Source organism: Antechinus flavipes, chromosome 5 (assembly GCF_016432865.1).
Source record: "Antechinus flavipes isolate AdamAnt ecotype Samford, QLD, Australia chromosome 5, AdamAnt_v2, whole genome shotgun sequence".
NCBI classification, from domain to species: Eukaryota; Metazoa; Chordata; class Mammalia; order Dasyuromorphia; family Dasyuridae; genus Antechinus; species Antechinus flavipes.
Window position 1 is genome coordinate 98,428,893 of NC_067402.1, and position 20,419 is coordinate 98,449,311.

At 36.8% G+C, this 20,419-nt stretch overlaps 2 protein-coding genes across 2 annotated transcripts in view; one reads left to right on the forward strand and one right to left on the reverse strand.

Annotated features, from left to right (window-relative positions):
• The first annotated feature begins 386 nt into the window (after positions 1–386).
• On the forward strand, positions 387–1,322 carry LOC127538241 (olfactory receptor-like protein OLF3). The gene has a single exon (XM_051961897.1). The coding sequence runs from the start codon at positions 387–389 to the stop codon at positions 1,320–1,322; it is 936 nt and encodes a 311-aa protein (XP_051817857.1).
• Positions 1,323–6,680: 5,358 nt separating this feature from the next.
• Positions 6,681–20,419, reverse strand: part of LOC127538568 (TRPM8 channel-associated factor 2-like) — a 32,124-nt gene continuing 18,385 nt past the window's right edge. The window contains 7 exon segments of the mRNA XM_051962376.1: positions 6,681–7,006; positions 7,951–8,195; positions 8,198–8,287; positions 9,593–9,832; positions 11,055–11,265; positions 13,362–13,453; positions 13,870–14,858. Coding sequence (XP_051818336.1) covers positions 6,752–7,006; positions 7,951–8,195; positions 8,198–8,287; positions 9,593–9,832; positions 11,055–11,265; positions 13,362–13,453; positions 13,870–14,858 — 2,122 coding nt within the window. The 3' untranslated portion in view covers positions 6,681–6,751.

The window sequence follows — 20,419 nt, forward strand, 5'->3', positions numbered from 1 at the left end:
GATAAATCTCAGTAAGATTTCAGAAATTTAAACACTTATAGCACCAGTGCAGAGAAAATACATCTTCCCCTTTCTAAAAGAATGTTAGTTAATACCATGAACTTGGACAATTCACTTAATCTCTCTGAAACTTAGTTTTGTGTTCTGTAAAATGAGGTTAATGATATATAATCAATCTCATAAGGTTAGAGCTATAAAGTTTATAAATCAGTTCAATACTCCCAGGATTTGTTATTTTTAAAGCAAAATGCTCAAATATTTGTCTTCTACTTCCACTGCCTTGAATAGAAATGTTAATAACTTATCATGAAATTATCTTTTTTTCTAGGCCCAGAAACTTTTCCACTTCAGGCTCCTTCTCCCATCTCATCTCCAATTACTCTCACATGGCCCATAGCAACCAGACATGGGTGAATGAGTTCAGCCTCTTAGGACTTTCTAATGACCGGAAGACTCAGATCTACCTCTTTGTTCTCTTCCTTATAATGTATTTGGTGACTATGCTGGGAAACTTCCTTATTATCCACCTGATTAGACTGGACACCCGACTCCACACCCCCATGTATTTCTTCCTCAGCATCCTCTCCATTGTAGATATCTGCTACATGAATAGCACTGTCCCACAAATGCTCATTCACTTTCTGTCTTCAAGGAAGTCCATCCCATTCTATAGCTGTGTATTTCAGTTGTATGTCTCTTTGGGATTAGCTGGGACTGAGTTCTTTCTATTGGGAGCAATGGCATATGACCGCTATGTGGCAGTGTGCTTTCCCCTACACTACACTGTCATCATGCATGAAGGGCTATGTATGGCTCTGGCTGTTGTCTGTTGGGCTGCTGGTTTCCTGAATTCACTCATGGAGACAATCATTACTTTTCGACTTCCCCTGTGCAAGGATGTTATCAATCACTTTGTCTGTGAGACACTAGCAGTGCTGCGTTTGGCCTGTGTGGACATTTCCTTCAACAAGATCATGGTGACCTTCTCAGGTTTTGTGGTCATCATGTTACCCTGCTCCTTGGTCCTGTTCTCCTATGCCCAGATTGTTAGAGCCATTCTGCGCATCCGTTCTACGCAGGGACGTCGCAAAGCCTTTGGGACCTGTGCCTCCCATCTCACTGTGGTCTCCCTTTGCTTTGGGGCTACTATTTTCACATACATGTGGCCCCGAACCACTTCCACAGTTGAACTTGAGAAGATGATAGCATTATTCTATACTGTAGTGGCCCCTATGTTGAACCCTATGATCTACAGCCTGAGGAACAAAGAGGTAATGAGTGCCCTCAGGAAAGCACTGGGGAGAAGCTCTGAAGAAAAATGAAAATTCTAATGTTCATTCTATTTCATTCCAAGATTTAAATCCTCACTTATCACAAGAAAGGGAAGCTAAATAAAGCAGCAGCAATCATTTCCTTTCTCCTCAGATAGAGGAAGAGCTTCCTGTAGTATGTTCTTCAGCTCAACATTTGTAGGTGCCTTCAATGTGCAGAGCATTAGGTAAGGATCTAGGGAAGATACAAACATGAATCCACCTTAATCCCTGCTCTCATAGAATTTAGTGTTTATTAAGGGAGATGATATTTTCATGTAGTGAGCATACCAACTGGTAAATGGTTGTTTAAAACCCACTAAACCCAGTGGTCTTCTGTAGAGGGTCACAATCAGTGGGGAAACTCTGGGTAACATATAAGACCCTTCAGCCCAGAGGGAACCTGCTAATAATGTCTTGTTTGGCTCCACATCTCTCCTAAAGGCTCTTGACCTTCCTGAGAAGTCAAGGGGTAGTGACAACCTGTGTTGTGATTGAAGCAGAGTGATACCAGGTGGCAAACTATGTACAACAGCAAGTTGTTTATGTGCACTGTATATACTTGGCGCATGCCCCAGTGTTGTTGTTACATCAGGATATGAAGGTATAAGAAGGGGAAAGTCCTTGGAATAAATGGACTCCTTTTTTCCCACCATTCTCAGGAGTCTTGCCTCATTACTTCTCCATTAAGATGGTATATTTTATTCACCTCAGTGTGGGGGCTCTAGGAAGCAATGGTGAATTGTCCTCCCAACTTGGGAGCTCTAGACAGCAGAACACAACAGCCTTCCTTTATGCGGACAGATACTTATGATGCAGTACACATGGTGGGCTCCAATCAGAGAGCAGACTTGAGGGAGATTAATCACATTGCTTGCTAAGTAGTTTAGTGGCACTTTGGAGAACAGAGAAATAGGAAATATAAAGCTGGTTTTTGATTGGGAGGCAGAATGTCCAGAAAGAGAAAAGTAATGATTCCTGACCAGACTATGAGTTTTTAGGAAAGATACTGATAAGAGCAGAGATGAACTATAGTCCAGTGGAAAAAAGCGAGGGACTTGTAGGCAAAGGACTTAGCTTCAAAATCTGGTTTTGTTATAACAACCTGTATGATTTTGAACAAATTCTCTGTGAATTTTAGATTCTTTATCTGTAAAAAAACAAATAGTTTGAATTTTGTAAACTCAAATATTCCATTAGAGGCAGTTAAATGGATCTTCCTCAGTCAAATCCAGTCTCCGAGACTTATGGGCAAGTCTGTAAAATGATCTGGAGAAAGAAATGGCAAACTATTCCAGTATCTTTGCCAAGAAAATCCCAATTTGAGTCAAGAAGAGGCAGACATGATTGAAATGACTGACAACAATAGTATTCCCCTCAAATATAGAGGCTCCATAAAATCACTATTTTAGTGATTTTAGTGATTTAGTGATTAGGAAAGAGAGTTGGCCTTAGAGCAAATAAGACCCGGGTTATAGACTTGTCTCTGAAAAATACTGGCTATGTGATGCTGGACAAGTAGTCACTTATTCTCAGAGTGGCCCAGGCAAATTTCCCAGTCTTCATTGATAGAAAGACTTCTCTCCATTTTTTTCTTTAAATTTTTCTAATCAAGAAATTATACATCATATTGGATGACTGACAAATAGCCCTGTTCCACTCAAGTCTAGCCCTTATCATAGACATTTGGTTTTTTATTTTTCAGTTTGAAAAACTTAACTAACAAGAGTTATTTTCTCTCCTTTTCTTCCACTCTTAATGAAGAGAGGACAGGAGAAAAGAGGAGAGGAGAGAACGAAAGAGAAAAGCCCAATATTTAAAAATCAGCCAAATACAAATGTCTTTACTGTCATATGCAAAAATATATATGTCTCATTCTGCATTTTTAGTTCAACATCTTTTTGTTTAAAGGCAGATAAAATATTTTATTTATATATACTTATTTAGTCATGGCACTGAATAGTGTTACAAAGTCTTTCAAAGTTAAATTTTCTGTATAATATTTATGTTCATCATATAAATGATGCTTCTAGTGCTATTCACTTCATTCTGCATCAATTTGTAAAGGATTTCCAGTTTTCTCTGAAACTGTCTATTTTGTCATTTCCTATAGCACCACAGTTTCTATGACATTTATATATCAAATAGCCATTCCTTAAAAGGTGGGCATTCCCTTAAATTCAAGTTTTTTGCTACAATTAAAAAGAACTACTATAAATATTTTTGTATAAATGGGTCCTTTTTCTTTCATCTTTTTGGGGTACAGATCAAGTAATTATAGAACTGAGTCAGGAGTTATGCACATTTAATTACTTTTTTGGGTACAATTCCAAACTACTACTCTTCAGAATGGCTGGATTGAAAGACAATTCTTCTGATAGATTATTAGTGTGCTTCTTTTCCTGCAGATCCTAGAAAAGAAGCACATTAATAAACTAATCATTTTTCCTTTTCCTTTTCTTTTTTAAAATCTTTGCTAATCTGATGTGTACATATTGAAATCTCAGATATTCTGTAATATATATATGTATATAATTTTTAGTAATTTGGAACATTTTTACATGGTTGTTGGTATCTTGGATTTTATGATTTGAAAACTGCCTATTTGATCATTTATTTATTAAGGAATGACTAGTAGAGCAAATTTTATGACCAAAAGTTTTCCTATAACAATGAAAAAATAGCTTCCTCTAGTCTTATTCTTTTGAAGTATAGACTTTAGACTCTTTATAGACCAGGAACAAGAAATCTGAAGATTGAGTTGGCTGTTGAAGATTAACAGGAAAAGGAACATGAAGAGGGCAGTGGAAATGCAGAATGTAAACACCTGATAACCATGCCCATCCATCCTCAGCTTGCAGACTAGGTCTTCACAATATCATGTCTGACTAGCGGGACCATAAGACAAAAGAATTAGAGACATTATAAGCTGTCTCTATTTACTGTTATTTTGAGGAAAACAAAGCCATAACAAAGAGGGAACACATGGCCTTCACATCAATCCCATCACATTCCAAACAGTGGTCATTAGCACTTTCTATGGAACTGTAGGGAGTGATAGGAAGATAGCAAATTAGGGGCAGTTAGCTAAGTCGTGATCAAAAAAGAACCTGGACATCATCTTTCAAGAAATTATCAAGGAAACTGTCCAGATATTCTAGGACCAGAGAGTAAAATAGAAATTGAAAGAATTCACTGATCACTTCCTCAAAGAGATCCCAAAATAAAAACTCCTAGGAATATTATAGCAGAATTATGGAATTCTCAGATCAAGGAGAAAATGTTGCAAACAAACAGAAACAATTTAAATATGGTGGAGCCACAGTCAGGATAAAACAAGATTTAGCTTCTACATTAAAGGACCAGAGGACTTGGAATATAATATTCTGGAACAAGTTGGAGCTAAAATCAACTACCCAGAAAAACAGTATAATCCTTCAAGGGAAAAGATGAGTATTCAACAAAATAGAAGATTTTCAAGCATTTGTGATAAAAAGACCAGAACTGAACGAAAATTTTAATTTTTAAATACAGGATTCAGGAGAAGCATAAGGAGGTAACTAGGAAAATGATACCATAAGGAACTTAATAAGGTTTTATCTGTTTACATTCCTACATGGTAACTCATTAGAACTTTATCATTATTATGGCAGTAAGAATGAGTATATATAGATAGAGGTCATAGATGTGAATTGAATATGAAGGTATAATACTTTTTAAAAATGATGAAATTAAGGGGTTAGAGAAGAATGTATTGGGAGAAAGGAAAAGGGAGAAATGAAATGATATAAATTATCTGCCATAAAAAAGAAGCAAAAAAAAAAAAACCATTTACAGTGAAGTGGAAGAGAGGCAGGAAAGGATGAGTGAATGAACCTTAGTCTCATCAGAATTAGCTCAAAAAAGAAATAGCATATACACTCAATATGGATATAGAACCTAATTTACCTGCAGGAAAATAGGAGGGGAATGAGATAGGGGAAGGGGACAGGGTGATAAAAGAGAAGGCATATTGAGGGAAGGAGTGGTCAATAGCAAAACACTTTTGAAAATGAGGAGGAGGAAAGGAGAGAGAGAATAGAATAAGTGGGGGAATAGCAATAGTAATTGTAAAAAACGTTGGTAAAAAAGTTTCTTTGGTAGGGTCTTACTTCTCAAACATAGAAGTAATTGAGTCAAATTTATAAAAATAAAAACTAAAAAGATCCATGCCCCAGTTGATAAATGATCAAAAGACATGATCTATGCCTAATGGGCTATAAATTCATGCATATCCTTTGAACTAACAATATCACTATTAGGCATGAATATAAAGAGCATTAAAAAAAAAAGAAAAGGACCTACCTGTTAAAAAAAAATTAGTAGCAGTTCTCTTTTCAGGGTAAAAAATTGGAACTCAAGGGAATGCCCATCAATTGGGGAGTATGTGATTGTCATGGACTATCATTATTCTATGGGAAATGATGAGCAGGGTGCTCTCCAAAAAAAACCTGGAAAATCTTCCAGGAGCTCAAGCAAAGTAAAATATACTGTATACAAAGTAATAACAGAATTTGGTCTGTTATGATCTGCTATGATCATCTATAAATGACTTAGCTATTCTTAGTAGTACAGTGATCCATGACTACTCTGAAGGACTTATGATGAAAAATTCTATCAATACCCAGAGAAAGAATTGATTATATCTGAATACAGATTGAAGCATTCTCTCTCTCTCTCTCTTTTAAAATTATTTTTCTTGAGGTTTTTTTTTCCCCATTAGGATGAGAGATCTATGTTCTTTTACAACATGACTTTTGTAGAAAAATTTAACATAGATTCACTTGTGTTTTCTTAAGGGGGCTGGAGCTAGTGATACGGGAGAGAATTTGGAATTCAAAACTTTTCAAAAATAAATATAAAAAAATTGTTTTAAAAATAACTGGGGTTGGGGCAGCTAGGTGGCGCAGTGGTTAGAGCACCAGCCCTGAAGTCAGGAAGATCTGAGTTCAAATTTGACCTCAGACACTTAACACTTCCTACCTGTGTGACTCTGGGCAAGTCACTTAACCCCAATTGCTTCAGCAAAAACAAACAAAAAATAACTGGGAAAATTATTAAAGAAATAATTTTTTAAAGATAAGGAGTAAGGATCACAGATAATTCTGATTCAGACCTTGGAATTTGGTTTTGTGCTAATTTAGTGTTTTCTCTCAAATTTCACAATAATATTGTTTTAGTTGCTAAGAAACCTTTTTTTAATTGAACATTGGATCAAATAGCAGTAGTGTGATAATATACTGTTCAGAGGCTAGAAAAATAACATGGTATCTTGGTAATATTCAAATCATTTATTTTGCAACAGCTATATCATATTATAATTAAGGTTACTAGATTTCTTAGTATGCAGAAGCACTGATTCCTGATTCTAAAACTAAAGCTCACAGATTGATAGGTATCCCTTAATTCTGCATAAGAAGGTATGCTTTCATGGGGTTCTCTTGCCACTCAGGGAGGCAGGCCAAGGAAGCAGCCACCTCTTCCTCTACAGGCCAGCCCCAGCTCTGGAAGAAAGGAGCCAAATTCTTCTGCACATGATGAGAGAACTGTTTTATCCACATGTTCATCTTGCCAGCTTTGTGGTTTGGCACCCTGGATAAGGTCTGATATTTTGTGAAGATTTGGGTAAAAGGCTCCCAGCCAAAGGCTTCCTGTAGCTGAGAGAGGAGAAAGAGAAAAGGGGACAAAATGAAGGGGCTGAGTTTCCAGAGGCAACCTAGCATGTGAGTAGCAATGACTCTACTTTATTGCAGTAAAAGACTCCTTCTTGAATATTAGCCACATTCCCCCCATTTGAATAGGATCCCTCCATCCTGCACCAAACATTCATTTGGTGATCAATCTATCTTATTCTCTACTACCCACTTTAGATAAATGTCAGCTTTCAAGAATGCCTAATAGCTCTAGTGGAAATTAGTTCTTACCCAAATTGTGACATAATATCATATATCATATAACACCATAATAATAGTACAAGAAAAGTCATTCTTTGTGATTAGATCTATAAAGAATACTTTATGGTAATGTTTTATAGGATGTTCATAATTGTAATTAATCAAGAGAATATTTATCTGCACTACATAAATTAGAATGTTTTCTTTGCGGAAACCCTTAAAAGAAACTTTTCTAGACTTTCACATTTATCTTCACCTTCACCTTCACTTTCAGTGGAAGATTGTTAGGGATGGGGTTTTTATTTCTATTTTACAGCTATACAAATAAGATATAGAGATATGGTAATAGGATAACCAGCATCATGAAGATTCAGATGAAATTCCACAATTTCATAGAGATAGGTACATGGGCCTAATCACAAAATTTTTCAACCTCAATTTCCTCATCTGTAAAATTTGAATTATAATAGCACTTACCTTATAGGCTTATTGTGAGCATAAAATGAAATATATATATGTACATATATATATTTAAAAGCACTTTGAAAACCTTGGAGCACTATATAAATGCTGGAGGAGGAGGTGGTGGTAGAGAAGTGATAATAGAAATAGTAGAAATTGTAGTAGTGGTGGTGGTGGTGGTGATGGTGGTGGTAGTAGTAATAGTAGTAATATTTTCCCCTTCTTCCCCAATTAATTTCCAGTACCTGCAAATAAGTCTCCAGTGCTGTCCAAACACTCCATTCTTTCAGGGGAGTCCCTTTTCTCAGGTATTCTTTTACTCTGGTCTCCCTCTTTGAGGGAGTCAGTTCAGGGTGAGCCTGGCTCCGGTGGATGCTTACCACTCTCTCATGTACATACACAGACCACAAGTTGCCAGTAGCCTCAGCTGTATGTGGGGGTAACTGCCAGACACTTCATTGCTAGTTTTGGCCTAGTTCATGGATGGGACCCAGAGGCCATTAGATCTTATTTTCTTCTCATTGAGTAATTCCTCTGCTGACTCCTTGTTGTACCTGATGGGGTATCCTGAACGCATCCAGCCTGGGGAGGAAGGCAGAGATTTCTAGTGTGAGGATCCTGTCAACCATCCCTAGGTTACTCTCAAATATATCTCTCCCCTGGGTTATCTTATCTCCAACATGCTCACATAAATATGAAAATAGATGGCTTCTCTTTGCTTGGCCAAAACAGGGAAGAAAGCTTCTTTTCCCATTTCACCCCATTCATCCAGCTCACATAAGGGTTATATTGTTTTTATGTACTTAAACTTTCTGTCATTTTGGGAATTTTATACTGGCTACCATAATGATCCATGAATTGAGTTATTTTTTTTTCTCTTGTAGAAGTTAACTATGATGGATAGGTGCTGGGCCTGGAAGTCAGGGAGACCTGTATTCAAATCTGATCCCAGACACTTACTAGCTATGTGATTGGGAGCAAATCACTTAGTTTCCTCAACTATAAATTGAGGATAATAAAAGCATCTTCTCCTGAGAGCGGTTATGAAGATAAAATGAAATATGAATGAAATTTGTAAAGCATATAGAACAGTGTTTGGAATATAGTAGGCACTATACAAATACTAGTTATTATTTTATACGTGTTTACATATTAACATGTAATATTAATATATCACAACCATAACTTAGAAGATGAACAGTTTTTTATAACAACTTTAGTTATATTGTGAATTCTCCTAAAGGGAAAAATTATGATTTTTCTTTCCCATTTATGCAGTTCTTAGTGCCAGTCCTGGACTCTGAAATCAATGATTATTCCCTTAATCCAGTGCTTCCCTCTGAAATTATTTCCACTTTATCCTGACTCAATCATTTTTGTATGCGGTTGTTTACAAGTTATTTTCCCTCATTAGGGAAATGAGGAGGAGAGATTGTCTTCTGACTTTCTTTTTATCTCTGGCAGTTAGAACATTGTCTAGTGCACAATAGGTGCTCAATAAATGCTGACTTGTTGACTTGGCTATACTTTCTACCTAGCTCATTTCCTAAACCCTCTCTATACTGAAGCTCCTCCTTTGAAATCATGGCATTTATTTTTTTTAGCAGTACTTTGTGAAAGCCCTTGTTGTATACACACAATAAATTCTGACTAAACAAGGGAAGAAAAGATGAGTGAATAAATAAATGCTATTATTGGTTTTTGCGTCCACTTTCAAATTTCAATGTGATTTTTCTTATTTTCTAATTCATAATTCTTTGCTTACTTGTAATATCAAACATCAGACATAATACCTTGAATAGAAAAGATGATTAATAAATATTTGTGAACTTTGTATAGATTAATCATGTACAAAGTATCTCCCATCCCAGCCTCCAGAACACCCACCAACTGAGATCTGTACATCAGCTACAATCCTCTTGGGTCAAGGGAAAGGGAAACTTATTGATGCAAGTCTGGCTACAGCTTCCATCATATCATCCCAGAGATGAAGCAATGGCTCTGGGTTTTCTATATCTTCAAGATGTTCAGAGGGCACTGTAAGGATGATATTGTCTGTTGCCAGCTTCCCCCAGGGCACTGGATGGTGGCTGATAGAGCTCTTCCACTCTTCCAGAGATGTCTTCCCTAAGGATAGAGATTGTGGGGTTAATAGACCTGTCAAAGAATATGAGACACCATCTTCAGCATATTCCTGAAGAATTAGAGGAGAGGAGAGTAATTCCCTTCTCTCTGTTCCTGAGAATTGGTCATCCAGTCTCTTTTTTTGGAGAATTCCCACTTTTGATAATTTGCTATCTCCCAGATCAATACATTTCACATAGAGGCAGATCTAATTGTTGTGTCTTTTTCACTTACACTGAGGTAAAATTTGTCTCTGTAAATTATGCCCCATGGCCATAATTTTGTTTCCTGGACCCAAACAGACCAAATGCCGTCCAAATTCTATCTAATAGTCTTTCAAAATATTGAAAAACTCCATATCCCTTCAAATCTTCTTTTTTCCAGGCTATATATTTACAGTTCCTTCAGTTAACCCCTATATAACATACCCTTTAATCATTTTTCAATACCAGATCATTTTCTTTCCATGAAAAAGCTCATTAATGTCTAACCTAAAATGTTGTTCTGATCACAGTTTTAGGAAAGACCCCATATATGAGATGAGTTATACTGGACCTCTCAACCCACCCCTTCTGGATATTATGTTATGGAAAATGAAAATTTTATTTTGATGGAGAGTAATACTAAGGGATCAGAGAGTTAGGAGCTAGAAGGGACTTTAAAGGTCCAAAAGGGCTTCTTAAACTTTTTTGTGACATGGGCCTCTTTGAGAGCACGCATGGACTACTCAAATACATTAAGTAAAAAACATAGCATAAGAAAAGAAACAAATGCTGAAACAATTAGCAAAATATTCTTCAAAACAAGTTTGTGGATCTAATACAACTCTCTCATGTTAGTGCTGAGAGTGCTAAAGTTAAATGTTTGACATAACATAGTAACGTAGCAGAATCAGAATTTGAATTTAAGGCCTTTTATTTTAAATTCAGGGACTTTTCCTTCTACTCTCATCTTTGTTCTGCATCCTATCTCCATTTGTGCAGACAAAAGGACAGTCCTATACCATTTCTCCTCATGCTCTCATAAATTCTCCATGGACACAAGAAATTCCTTAATGCCCTTGAAGTTTAAAATAGATCATCTCTTCTTTATCCCCCCAATACATCATCTTCGTCTTTACCAATCCAAGCTACTCATTATTTTCCTCCTTTATAACCTAATTCATAATCCTTTCACCCTTTCTCCAGCTACCCTTGGCTTTAGTCTTCATGAAGCCTTCACTCACCCTGCTTGAAGTATGGAGCAGGCACAGCTCCAGAGATGGTGACTGGCACAGGACCCAGGTTACTGCCCTTAGGCACAATTACATAGATGAGGCCCCCCCAGGGAGAGGAGACTGACAGCTCTGGTCTGTCCAGGCAGCGGTGAATTACCACAGGTGCTCGGCAAAGCTTCTTGGTCCCACTGAGATCATCAGAGTGGCAGCCGATTTGTACCTGAGAAAGGGAATTCATGAGCACAGATAGCAACCACTGGCAAGCACGACTGCTGGATCATGTATCAGTGTCTTTCATGCAAACCTATGGCTCTGATTTTATGGGCATCTGGGAAGTAATAACACAATGCTCCCATAGGTTCATACATGCTGAACAATTATATACTTAATAAGGATTTACCAAATCATGACAAATCTATAATGAAATTAAGGAAAAATACAACATTTTGATTATAATTCTAATCTTCAAAGATGACATTAGGGAATGAAACTTATCACAAACTGTTCCTTGATATCCGTGTTAGAGAACATGTCTTGTATGGAACAGGAATCTAGTGTGACAAAACTTGGTGATTATTTGTTGTAAGGAAATATTTTTATGTTGAAGAGAGAGGCATTCATTCCAGAAAGAGATTAAGAGGAACTAACATAAAACATAGATCCTACTGAATATCTGTCCCTATTGGATAACACCCACCAGATACCATATCCTTTGTATCCTTTGCTGTTTAAGATAAACTCCATTTGAACAGAATCTGGTCAAGAGACTAAATCATTTTGACACAAAATACTCCTAGGAGGGAAATGATGGACAAGAGGAAAGGGGATTTTTTAATCACAGTATAGATTATTGAGGGAAAGAGAGATGTCTGTGAGAAAACAAGCTAAATAACATACTATAATGGGGACCTATGTAGTGGTACAGCCATTCTGAGATTTTGAACTATGCTTAAAAATAAATTACACAATTAAAGCAAGACCCTTGACCTACCTATATCAATACGAAACCTGTACCTTAAAGAAATCAAAGAAAGAAGAAAAGGACCAATATGTACAAAAATTTTATAGCAATTGTTTGCAATAGTTATTATTTGCAATAACAAAAAATAAACTAAATGGGAGTGCCCATTTACTATGGAACAACTGAACAAATTGTGATTTATGAATTTGATGAATATTACTTAGCTATAAGAGATGAGCATTTAGCACAGTATCTGGCACATATGAAGCACTTAATAAATGTTTGCTGACTGACTGACAAAATGAATAATTTCAGAGAAAACTAAGAGTAATTATAGAAAATGAATGGGGTGAAGTTAGCAAAAGTAGTATAATTTGGACAATAATAACAACATCTTAAAAATAACTTTGCAAGAACTCTGACCTATGCTACAATGTAATGTTCTTTTTGATTTTCTGGAGGCCTTTGGGGAAGCCTTCTTTTCAGCAGAGTAATCACCACAAAAATAACCAGATGTTAAAGTCCAAAAGTCTTTATTGTCTCCTTGCCTGGTGCTCAGCTAGCTTTCTCGTGGCCATCAGAGGAGACTCGGTTTCAGTGGAGAAAATGCAGGAGGACAGGCTAGCCACCACAAGGCTGATGAAGATGGAAATGAATTTCTCTCTCCTTGGCTCTGAGAGCTTGAGCTCCTGCCCCCCCTCCTGTCTTCTCTTGCTCTGACTTCAAGCTTTCTTTGTCACCCAGGAGAGCCACCAAGAACCTGACTGAAGATGGAATGAGTCTCATCTAATCTTTGTTGGATGTTGTATACTCCATTATCATAGGTATGAATCTTGTGGAACTATATTAAGTACTAAGTACATGTACTGAACTAAAGAACTATTAAGCATCATGTAAAACTATAACCATTGTCTTTATCAATTCCACTGACTTAACACCTTGTAAGAATCCTTGTTTCAAGTTCAGAGTTCTGGCCCATAACACTACAAACCATGATTCTAAAGGACCAAAGATAAAATGCATTGCCTACCTCCTGACAGATGAGCTCAAGATAGAATTCAATATACATTTATGAACGTGATCAATGTGGGAACTTGCTTTGCTTGACTGTGCATTTCTATTACCATGGTTTCTTTTTCTTTTCTTTCTTTCTTTTTTTTAACTAGAGGACAAGTTTGAAGAAATAGAAAACAAATGCTTGTCAATAAATATAAATAAATTTTAAAGCAACAGCACAACGATAAGGAGAACTAGAATAGGATGATGGAAACTATACAAAGGTTAAGTCTTAGAGCAAGGAATAGCCAGGAAAAAGTATGTTTAGGAGAGGCAACAGGCAGGTACAGGGGAATTACCTGTAGGCCAGCAGACATAGCATGTGGCATTCTGATGTTTACAGTAAAGCCTTCAGGAAGGTAGAGTCCAGTGCTCACCCATGTAGTGACATCTGAAGAGAGACATAATAATAGATGGAATTTTTCTACTGTAACCCCCTCATTCTTCTTACCTTACCCAGATCTCCTACATCACTAATCAGTCCCGCTCCCCCTCCCCACCAAGGACTCACCAACGGTGCTCATATCCCTCTCTAAATCCCTCAAGAGCTCCTCTATCCCCTTTCCAGAGTTGCACATTTTCTTCTGGAGCCTTCACATCTCCTCCTAGAGATTTGCCATCTTCTCCTTAAACCTAAGATATTCCAACCTGCTTCCTATTTGTTTACCCTCTAACTCCAAGTACTCCCAGTAACTCAAGCCTCATCATTATAAAGGCACATGGCAACCAAAGTCCTGTGATCCCCTAAAGGATTCATTTAACCCATTTTCCCCCAACTATCTATTAGCCCTCATCCTCCATCTTTACCTGGACTGGTACCATTGATCTCCATGGTGACAGGGGGTGCTGAGGAAAACACTTGGGAGGGATAAGTCCCATTACTAGCTCTATGGACCAGTGAAAAGCAATTTTTCCCACTTTGAGTAAGCTCAATGGCCACACAGAGCAGTGTAGCTTCAAAGGAATCACTGTGCACAGGGTGATCCTCGCTGACATGGGGGATGCCAGTTTGCTTGAGCAATTTTCTCAAGAATCTGTGGAGGGAGGCATAGACAGGGATTCTTTCTGCAGGAATCTTCAGGAAGACCCCACAGTCCCTCATTAGCTTACAATGCCAGTTTTCTGCCAAGACTTTGTCTCCTTTCACTTCATCCTGGAGCTGAGACAATGCTAAGTGGAAGTGATAGTTCCCTTCACCAGGCACAAGGACAGGAAATCGACCACATTGGACACTACAATCTAGGATGCTGAGACCAAAGGGGTTGAGGATGTGGTTTCCAGGATAATCAGCCACAGCATGCTTGCCAGGATTCTCAGAGGCCCACCACCAGGCTTGACCCCCAATCAGTAGCCCTCCACCCTCTGCCACAAACTCATGCAGCTTCCTTGCCTCTTTGTCACTGTAGGCTGAGCAGCAGTAAACACTCAAGCCAGGGGTCAGATGAGATTCTAGGCTGCAGTTCAGGGTTTTATCAGACAACAGGGAAAACAGTTTTTTAAGATTAGGGTTAACACCAATTCTGCCTGCTTCTCCCCCTGCTAGCCAGTTAATAGCATTATATAGGAAAGGGCTCAGTTTCGGGTCACAGAGGATGCTCTCATGAGCAGCAAGTACCACTCAACTCTGGCCATAGCGGGCACCTTCCAGGAAGCAGTTAAGTGAAGAGTCTATCCCGAGAGGGAAAGCCAAGGCTCCATGAACCAGAAGCTGAGAAGGCTGTCCACCAGTATTAATATCCAGCTCTGTGATTCCATCCAAGAGTTGCTGTTGGTCCTGAGAGAGTTCCTCCCCAAACCTGAAAATAAGGCATTAGTTCCTATTAGTGGTTAAAGGAATATTACAGAACAGGGAAGATGGGGATATTCCTGAAAAAGCACATAGTCAGTTATCTATATCAGTCATATTTCCTGGGCCCATTATATGTAGTAGCCTGCCCAGACACAATCATAGAATCTGAGAGCTGCAAAGGACCTCAAAGTTCATCTAGTGCTAACCTTGCCAGAAACAGATATTCTTCTTTAATAAAAACAGGTTGTCTAACCACTGCTTGAACTTACTACATTCTGAAAAAGAATTGTATTTATGAGCAGTGCCAACCGATATGATAGATTTCCATTAATGACTCAGTCCCAGTGATTATTGAAACTGAGGATACAAAAGTGACAGAGGGCGTCTACCACTGAATTGCATAAAGAATTACACACTGAAGAGGAAAGACTTTGAATAGTGACCAGTCTAGCATTTCATGCTCTCTAGGGTGACAGGTAGAATGTCATGCATCCAACCAAACAGTATAATATACATTGCATGACATGTACCATGTACTCACATAAAATAATAATAATGATGATAAGAATAACAATATTTATATAGAAAAATATAGGTTTCCTTACAATCTTATTCCATATAATTTCTGCTATGTTTCTTTTGTCCTTTGCAACTAAACAAACATAAAGAATCTTTCTTTAACTGATAATTCTTCAGTTACCTGAAGACAACTGTCAAGCTATTGTGTTTCCCTTACTACTTCTCTATACAAAACATTCTTAGCTCCTTTTAGCTATTTTCCAGTGGCATGTTTTCCAGTGTATTCTTCATCTTGGATATTTTACTTTATACAATCTGCTCACTTCTTTCTGCATCAGTACTTTCAAGTCTTCCAGATTACTTAAAATCATTCTTTAAAAAAGTAATTTCTAATAGCTAATAATACTGAGCCAAACATTTGCTTTTCTTTTAGAGAAATGGTCAAAGCAAGGATTAGTATTTTTAAAAATGTGTTTAATCTTCCACAAAACTTCTTTATTTATCACATGGAGGTGATAAGTTTTAGTTGGTTATGTCAGAGAAGAAATCCTAGAAGGTTCTATGAAACCTGAAGGAAAGGGTCTTTTATTTATTCAAAGAGTAGTACATTAAGCAAGAAGGTTTCTTTTCATTTGTGAACTAGATCAAAATAAAAAACAGTGTTCAGTCCCTTGTGACGCATGTCTACTTCTGTATAAGTGGAATAGCTGTGGTAAAGGGCACAGGAGAGACTAATAATGACTTTGTCCTTAGAATATCTTAATGAATACTTAATCATCTAAATGTTGGTTCTTCTAATCTATGACACAGTTTAACAACAAAATTGATACTTAATAAAGCACATCAACATTAAAAGTTGTTCTATCAATGAAAGTAAAAAGCATTTAAAAAGTTGATATAGGAGAATTCTGGGAAGATGGCGGAATAGGTCAGAAAATTCCAAGCACTTTAGAGTCCCCCGCAAAAAAACAACAATAACAACAACAAAATTGCACCTCTGGGCAAACATAGACAAATGAAAAACAAATAAGATTTCAAATAAGATTTGGGACAGAAAAGGGGTTCTCCCAGGACAACCTGAGAAGACACAGGTTTGACAGTCATGAATATGATATTATTATTATTATATATGCTTTCCTAAAATGAAAATTCATTGTTATATATTTTGAATGCTTCCTAATATTCTGCTTGGCACATGACAATGTTATGTTTTGTTTTTTATTTACCTTTTCTTTCATTTTCTATTTTTTTTATTTTCTTATTTTATATTTAGTTTTAAATAAATAAATAATAAAGTTCAACATAAATGAGTAGGCAATTTTTTTTGGAGAAGGCAATAAGAGGAGTCTGGTTTGTGTTCTAAATCAACAAGAAACATTGATCATTTTACTTTGCTCAAACCACGATGAGCATAAGAAAATAAACCATTATATCATAGCAAGATACATTTGGAATTAGAAGGAACCTTAGAGATTTTGCAGATAGGGAAATCGGGGTACAGATTAGTTAAGAAACAAAGCTAGCAATTATCTGAGGTAGAATCCTAATCTACATCTTCTCACATCATACCTACTGATCTATGCCTTATCCCAATCTGCCTCTTGTTTTATAGCTACAAAGCTACATAAGCAATAGCTTATATGTCAACAGAAAATTTAAGAAGTAGAATAATTCTATGAGGAACTTAATAAAACTTAATGAATAAAATGCATTAAGATGAGTCAACATAAAACATTAAGAAATCACAGAATTTTGACAATTGTATTTTACTTCAATGGTCAGTGTTAAATACAATGTTAATAGAGAGGTCAGTTAGGAAAGTTTTGCCTTCCTCAGTAGCAGCTCCAACTTTAAAGAAAAGAAGCATTCAGTAATTACAATTGTCTGTTTCTTGGATCCAAGGTAGAAAGAACAAAAAGAAAAAAAAAATCTTGAGACTATGAAGCATATTAAGAACAAAAAGAAATAAATCTTGAGATTTTTAAATTTTTAGTCCAACTCCTGCAATTTCTACATTAGTGTGTAGCTGATTGTCTTGCTCTTTTAGTCCATAGAAAAAGGGATAAGAATACTTTGACTTCAGAATCCCTAGGTTCCAGCTCTAATAAACTATCATCCCCTTTTCATATGGGGCACCAGGGCTAAACATGTTTCCATGTTTCTATGCTGGGAAATGCATCATCATTTATTCAGTTGTAACTGAATTTGTCTGTAGACAATAGAGGCTGTTGTTTGTTAGAATGTCCCCCCTTATATATGAGTTGATAGATTTTATACTAAAGGTTAGAGGCTTTTAAGAAGAAAGACTTAATTTCCTTTTTTCCCTTCATTGTTAGGATACCAACAGATTTTTTTTCTTCTTCTTTAACTAGCTAATATTTCCCCTCAACACCCTGTTCTTCTCTCCTTACTCATTTTGCTAGTTGCCACCCACAAGAATGAGCAAAAGTCTGTCTTGAAACTTGAAGAATCATGTTAACCTACCCAGCCCTACCCAGCACAGCCCAGTCTAAACCTATAATTGTCTCAAATCCCTAAAACAATACATTTTAAGTTTTTAAACACCATAGTTGAGGTGCCCAGCCAAGTATATTTCATTTATAACATTGTTACAGGAATAAATGATCTCTTCAATGCTGTTTCAAATAAAATCACATTTTTCCCAGAACTGATTTCTGATCCTAGGCAAATTATGCCTATACAGGACAAAATGAGGGTGAAGAGAAGCACATGCAGAGAGTTAATAGCTGATCAAAGGGTGGGTGGGTTAATTAGGGAAAGCTCACCAATATGGAGGAGTTTTTTTTTTTTTTTTTTGATAATAAGAGGTTGTTTGGTAAAGAGATGGTGTCAGTGAGATTGAAAAGTGTCATGGGCCAGAAGTCTGAACTTGAAACAAAGGATTCTTACAAGGTGCTAAGTCAGTGGAATTGATAGAGACAATGGTTGTTTAGCCTGGTGCTTAATAGTTCTTTATTTCAGTACATGTACTTAGTACTTAATATAGTCCCACAAGATTCACACCTTTGATAAAAGAGCATATAAGCTCAGACAAACTCAGCCAGAATCAGAACTGGAAGACAGAGACTGTGGTGTGGTCCTCCTGCCTCCCCCACAGAAACCAAAACACATCCAGGAGGACCTCAAGAAGCTGGCAGAAGCACAGAAAACAAAGAACTGGTGGCAGAAGCTTAAACTCTCAGAACCAAGGAGAGAGTTAGGCCTTTAAGAAAGCTAACCAGGTTCCAGGAAAGGAGACAAGATTTAGAGACAATAAAGGATTTGGACTTTAACCCCTGGCTGCACTTGTGGCGATTACTGAACTGAAATGAAGGCTGCCTTCAAAGACCCTAAGAAAACCAAAACAAAGAAAACATTACAGAAAAGTATTTTGATACAGTGGAAAGGGCACCAGATTTGAGGAAAGAAGCCATGGATTTAAATCTGACCCTGCTACTTTACTTGAGGGTCTTTGTGTAAGTTACTTAATTAACTCAAACTTCAAGATACTCTTTTGTAAGATGGGAATAATTTAAGGACTCCTCTAACTCTAAATCTATGATTTTTTCAATGCTTGCTTAAGGAATAAAATAGAAGTCAGGCATCAGTAAGAGCTCCATGGAGGCTGGGCCCTGATAATCATGGCAATTATGTCCACTACAAATGTATGCTATCAAAACTTCAAAAAGCACCTAATTAGGACCCAGTCAGTATGATTTCAACTCCCAGTATTATCCATCAATCAATTTATCAATTGGAGAATTATGAAAGATAGTTTGGAAAGAAATATTTACTTGAGATTAGGAATTATGAGAGGGGAAAAACAGGTTTGATTGGCCAGATAGGACCCTTAGGAAACTAACAAGAAAATGTATTTAGATAGATCAAGAAAATGTCATCCTCTGCTATAGAATCAACATAGAATGTGTGAATGTCCAATGAGTTGCAGAAATAATGTTTTAGAAAAAAAGCTTAAAAGATTTAATGATGAAACTAGAGTACTAATAGAAAAGACATCAAGCTCAAGTGTAATTAAGGTGATATCAGTAGTGATCATCTCAATTTAGAATTCTAAAGGAATTAGTGTGTGTGTGTGTGTGTGTGTGTGTGTGTGTGTGTGTGTATAATTACTGATTGTAAATAAAGTACCAGCTGATCTCTTTTCTTGCTATCTTTTAGTTGCAAAAAAATTAAAAGAGCCATAACAGGTTCCTTCTAGAATTAAAAACGTAGACAAAAATGAATGTTAACTGATTTAATCCATTATACTGATGAGTAATGTTGTTCCTTATACCCCTAAAAGATGCTTTAGGAGATGGCCCATTTTGACATCAGATTTCTACACTCAATTTTGCAGATGAGGAACATGAAGCAGACAATGGTGAAATGATTTTCCAGGATGGACACAGTTAATAAATCTCTGAGACATTAAATCCAAGTGTTTTCCATCTGATAGTACATCATTGAAACCTTCTCTGAGCTTGATTTGTTGGTAGATTGGCTTTCAGGTATGGCTGATCACACCCTCTCAGACTTTCAATGAATGCTAGGTGTTCCCATAAGAGATAATTACCTCCAGCAATTTTTGATGGAAAATATATGCCATCTCAGAGAGATCTTCCTTGTGCAGAGTAGGTCACCCCTCCTTTGATGAGAGGAAAAGCAAAGACAGAGAACTATGTCCTGGGAAAGACCTAGATCTGCTTACAGATAAATAAAACCAAAAGTTTATTGATTGATTGTATTGCCTGGGTAGATTACCTTCCTCAACAAGTTCAGGAGAGGTCTCTTGACCTAGGTTAAAAGATGGAGCTTTTGCTAGAAAATGGCATGTTACAGCTTAATATTAATAATCAGACAACATCATGTCACTATTAATTTTCTTCAGTTTGAATTCAGATATTCCTGACTCTTAAATCCAACATTCTATCAACTGTATCCCTTAGCTGTCTGATAAACAAATATTGCATCCAAGCCCTGGGAATAATAATTGTTTATAATCGTTTCCTCGTACTTCTGTACCCTTCATTTCCAGCATCTCAGCTCCAA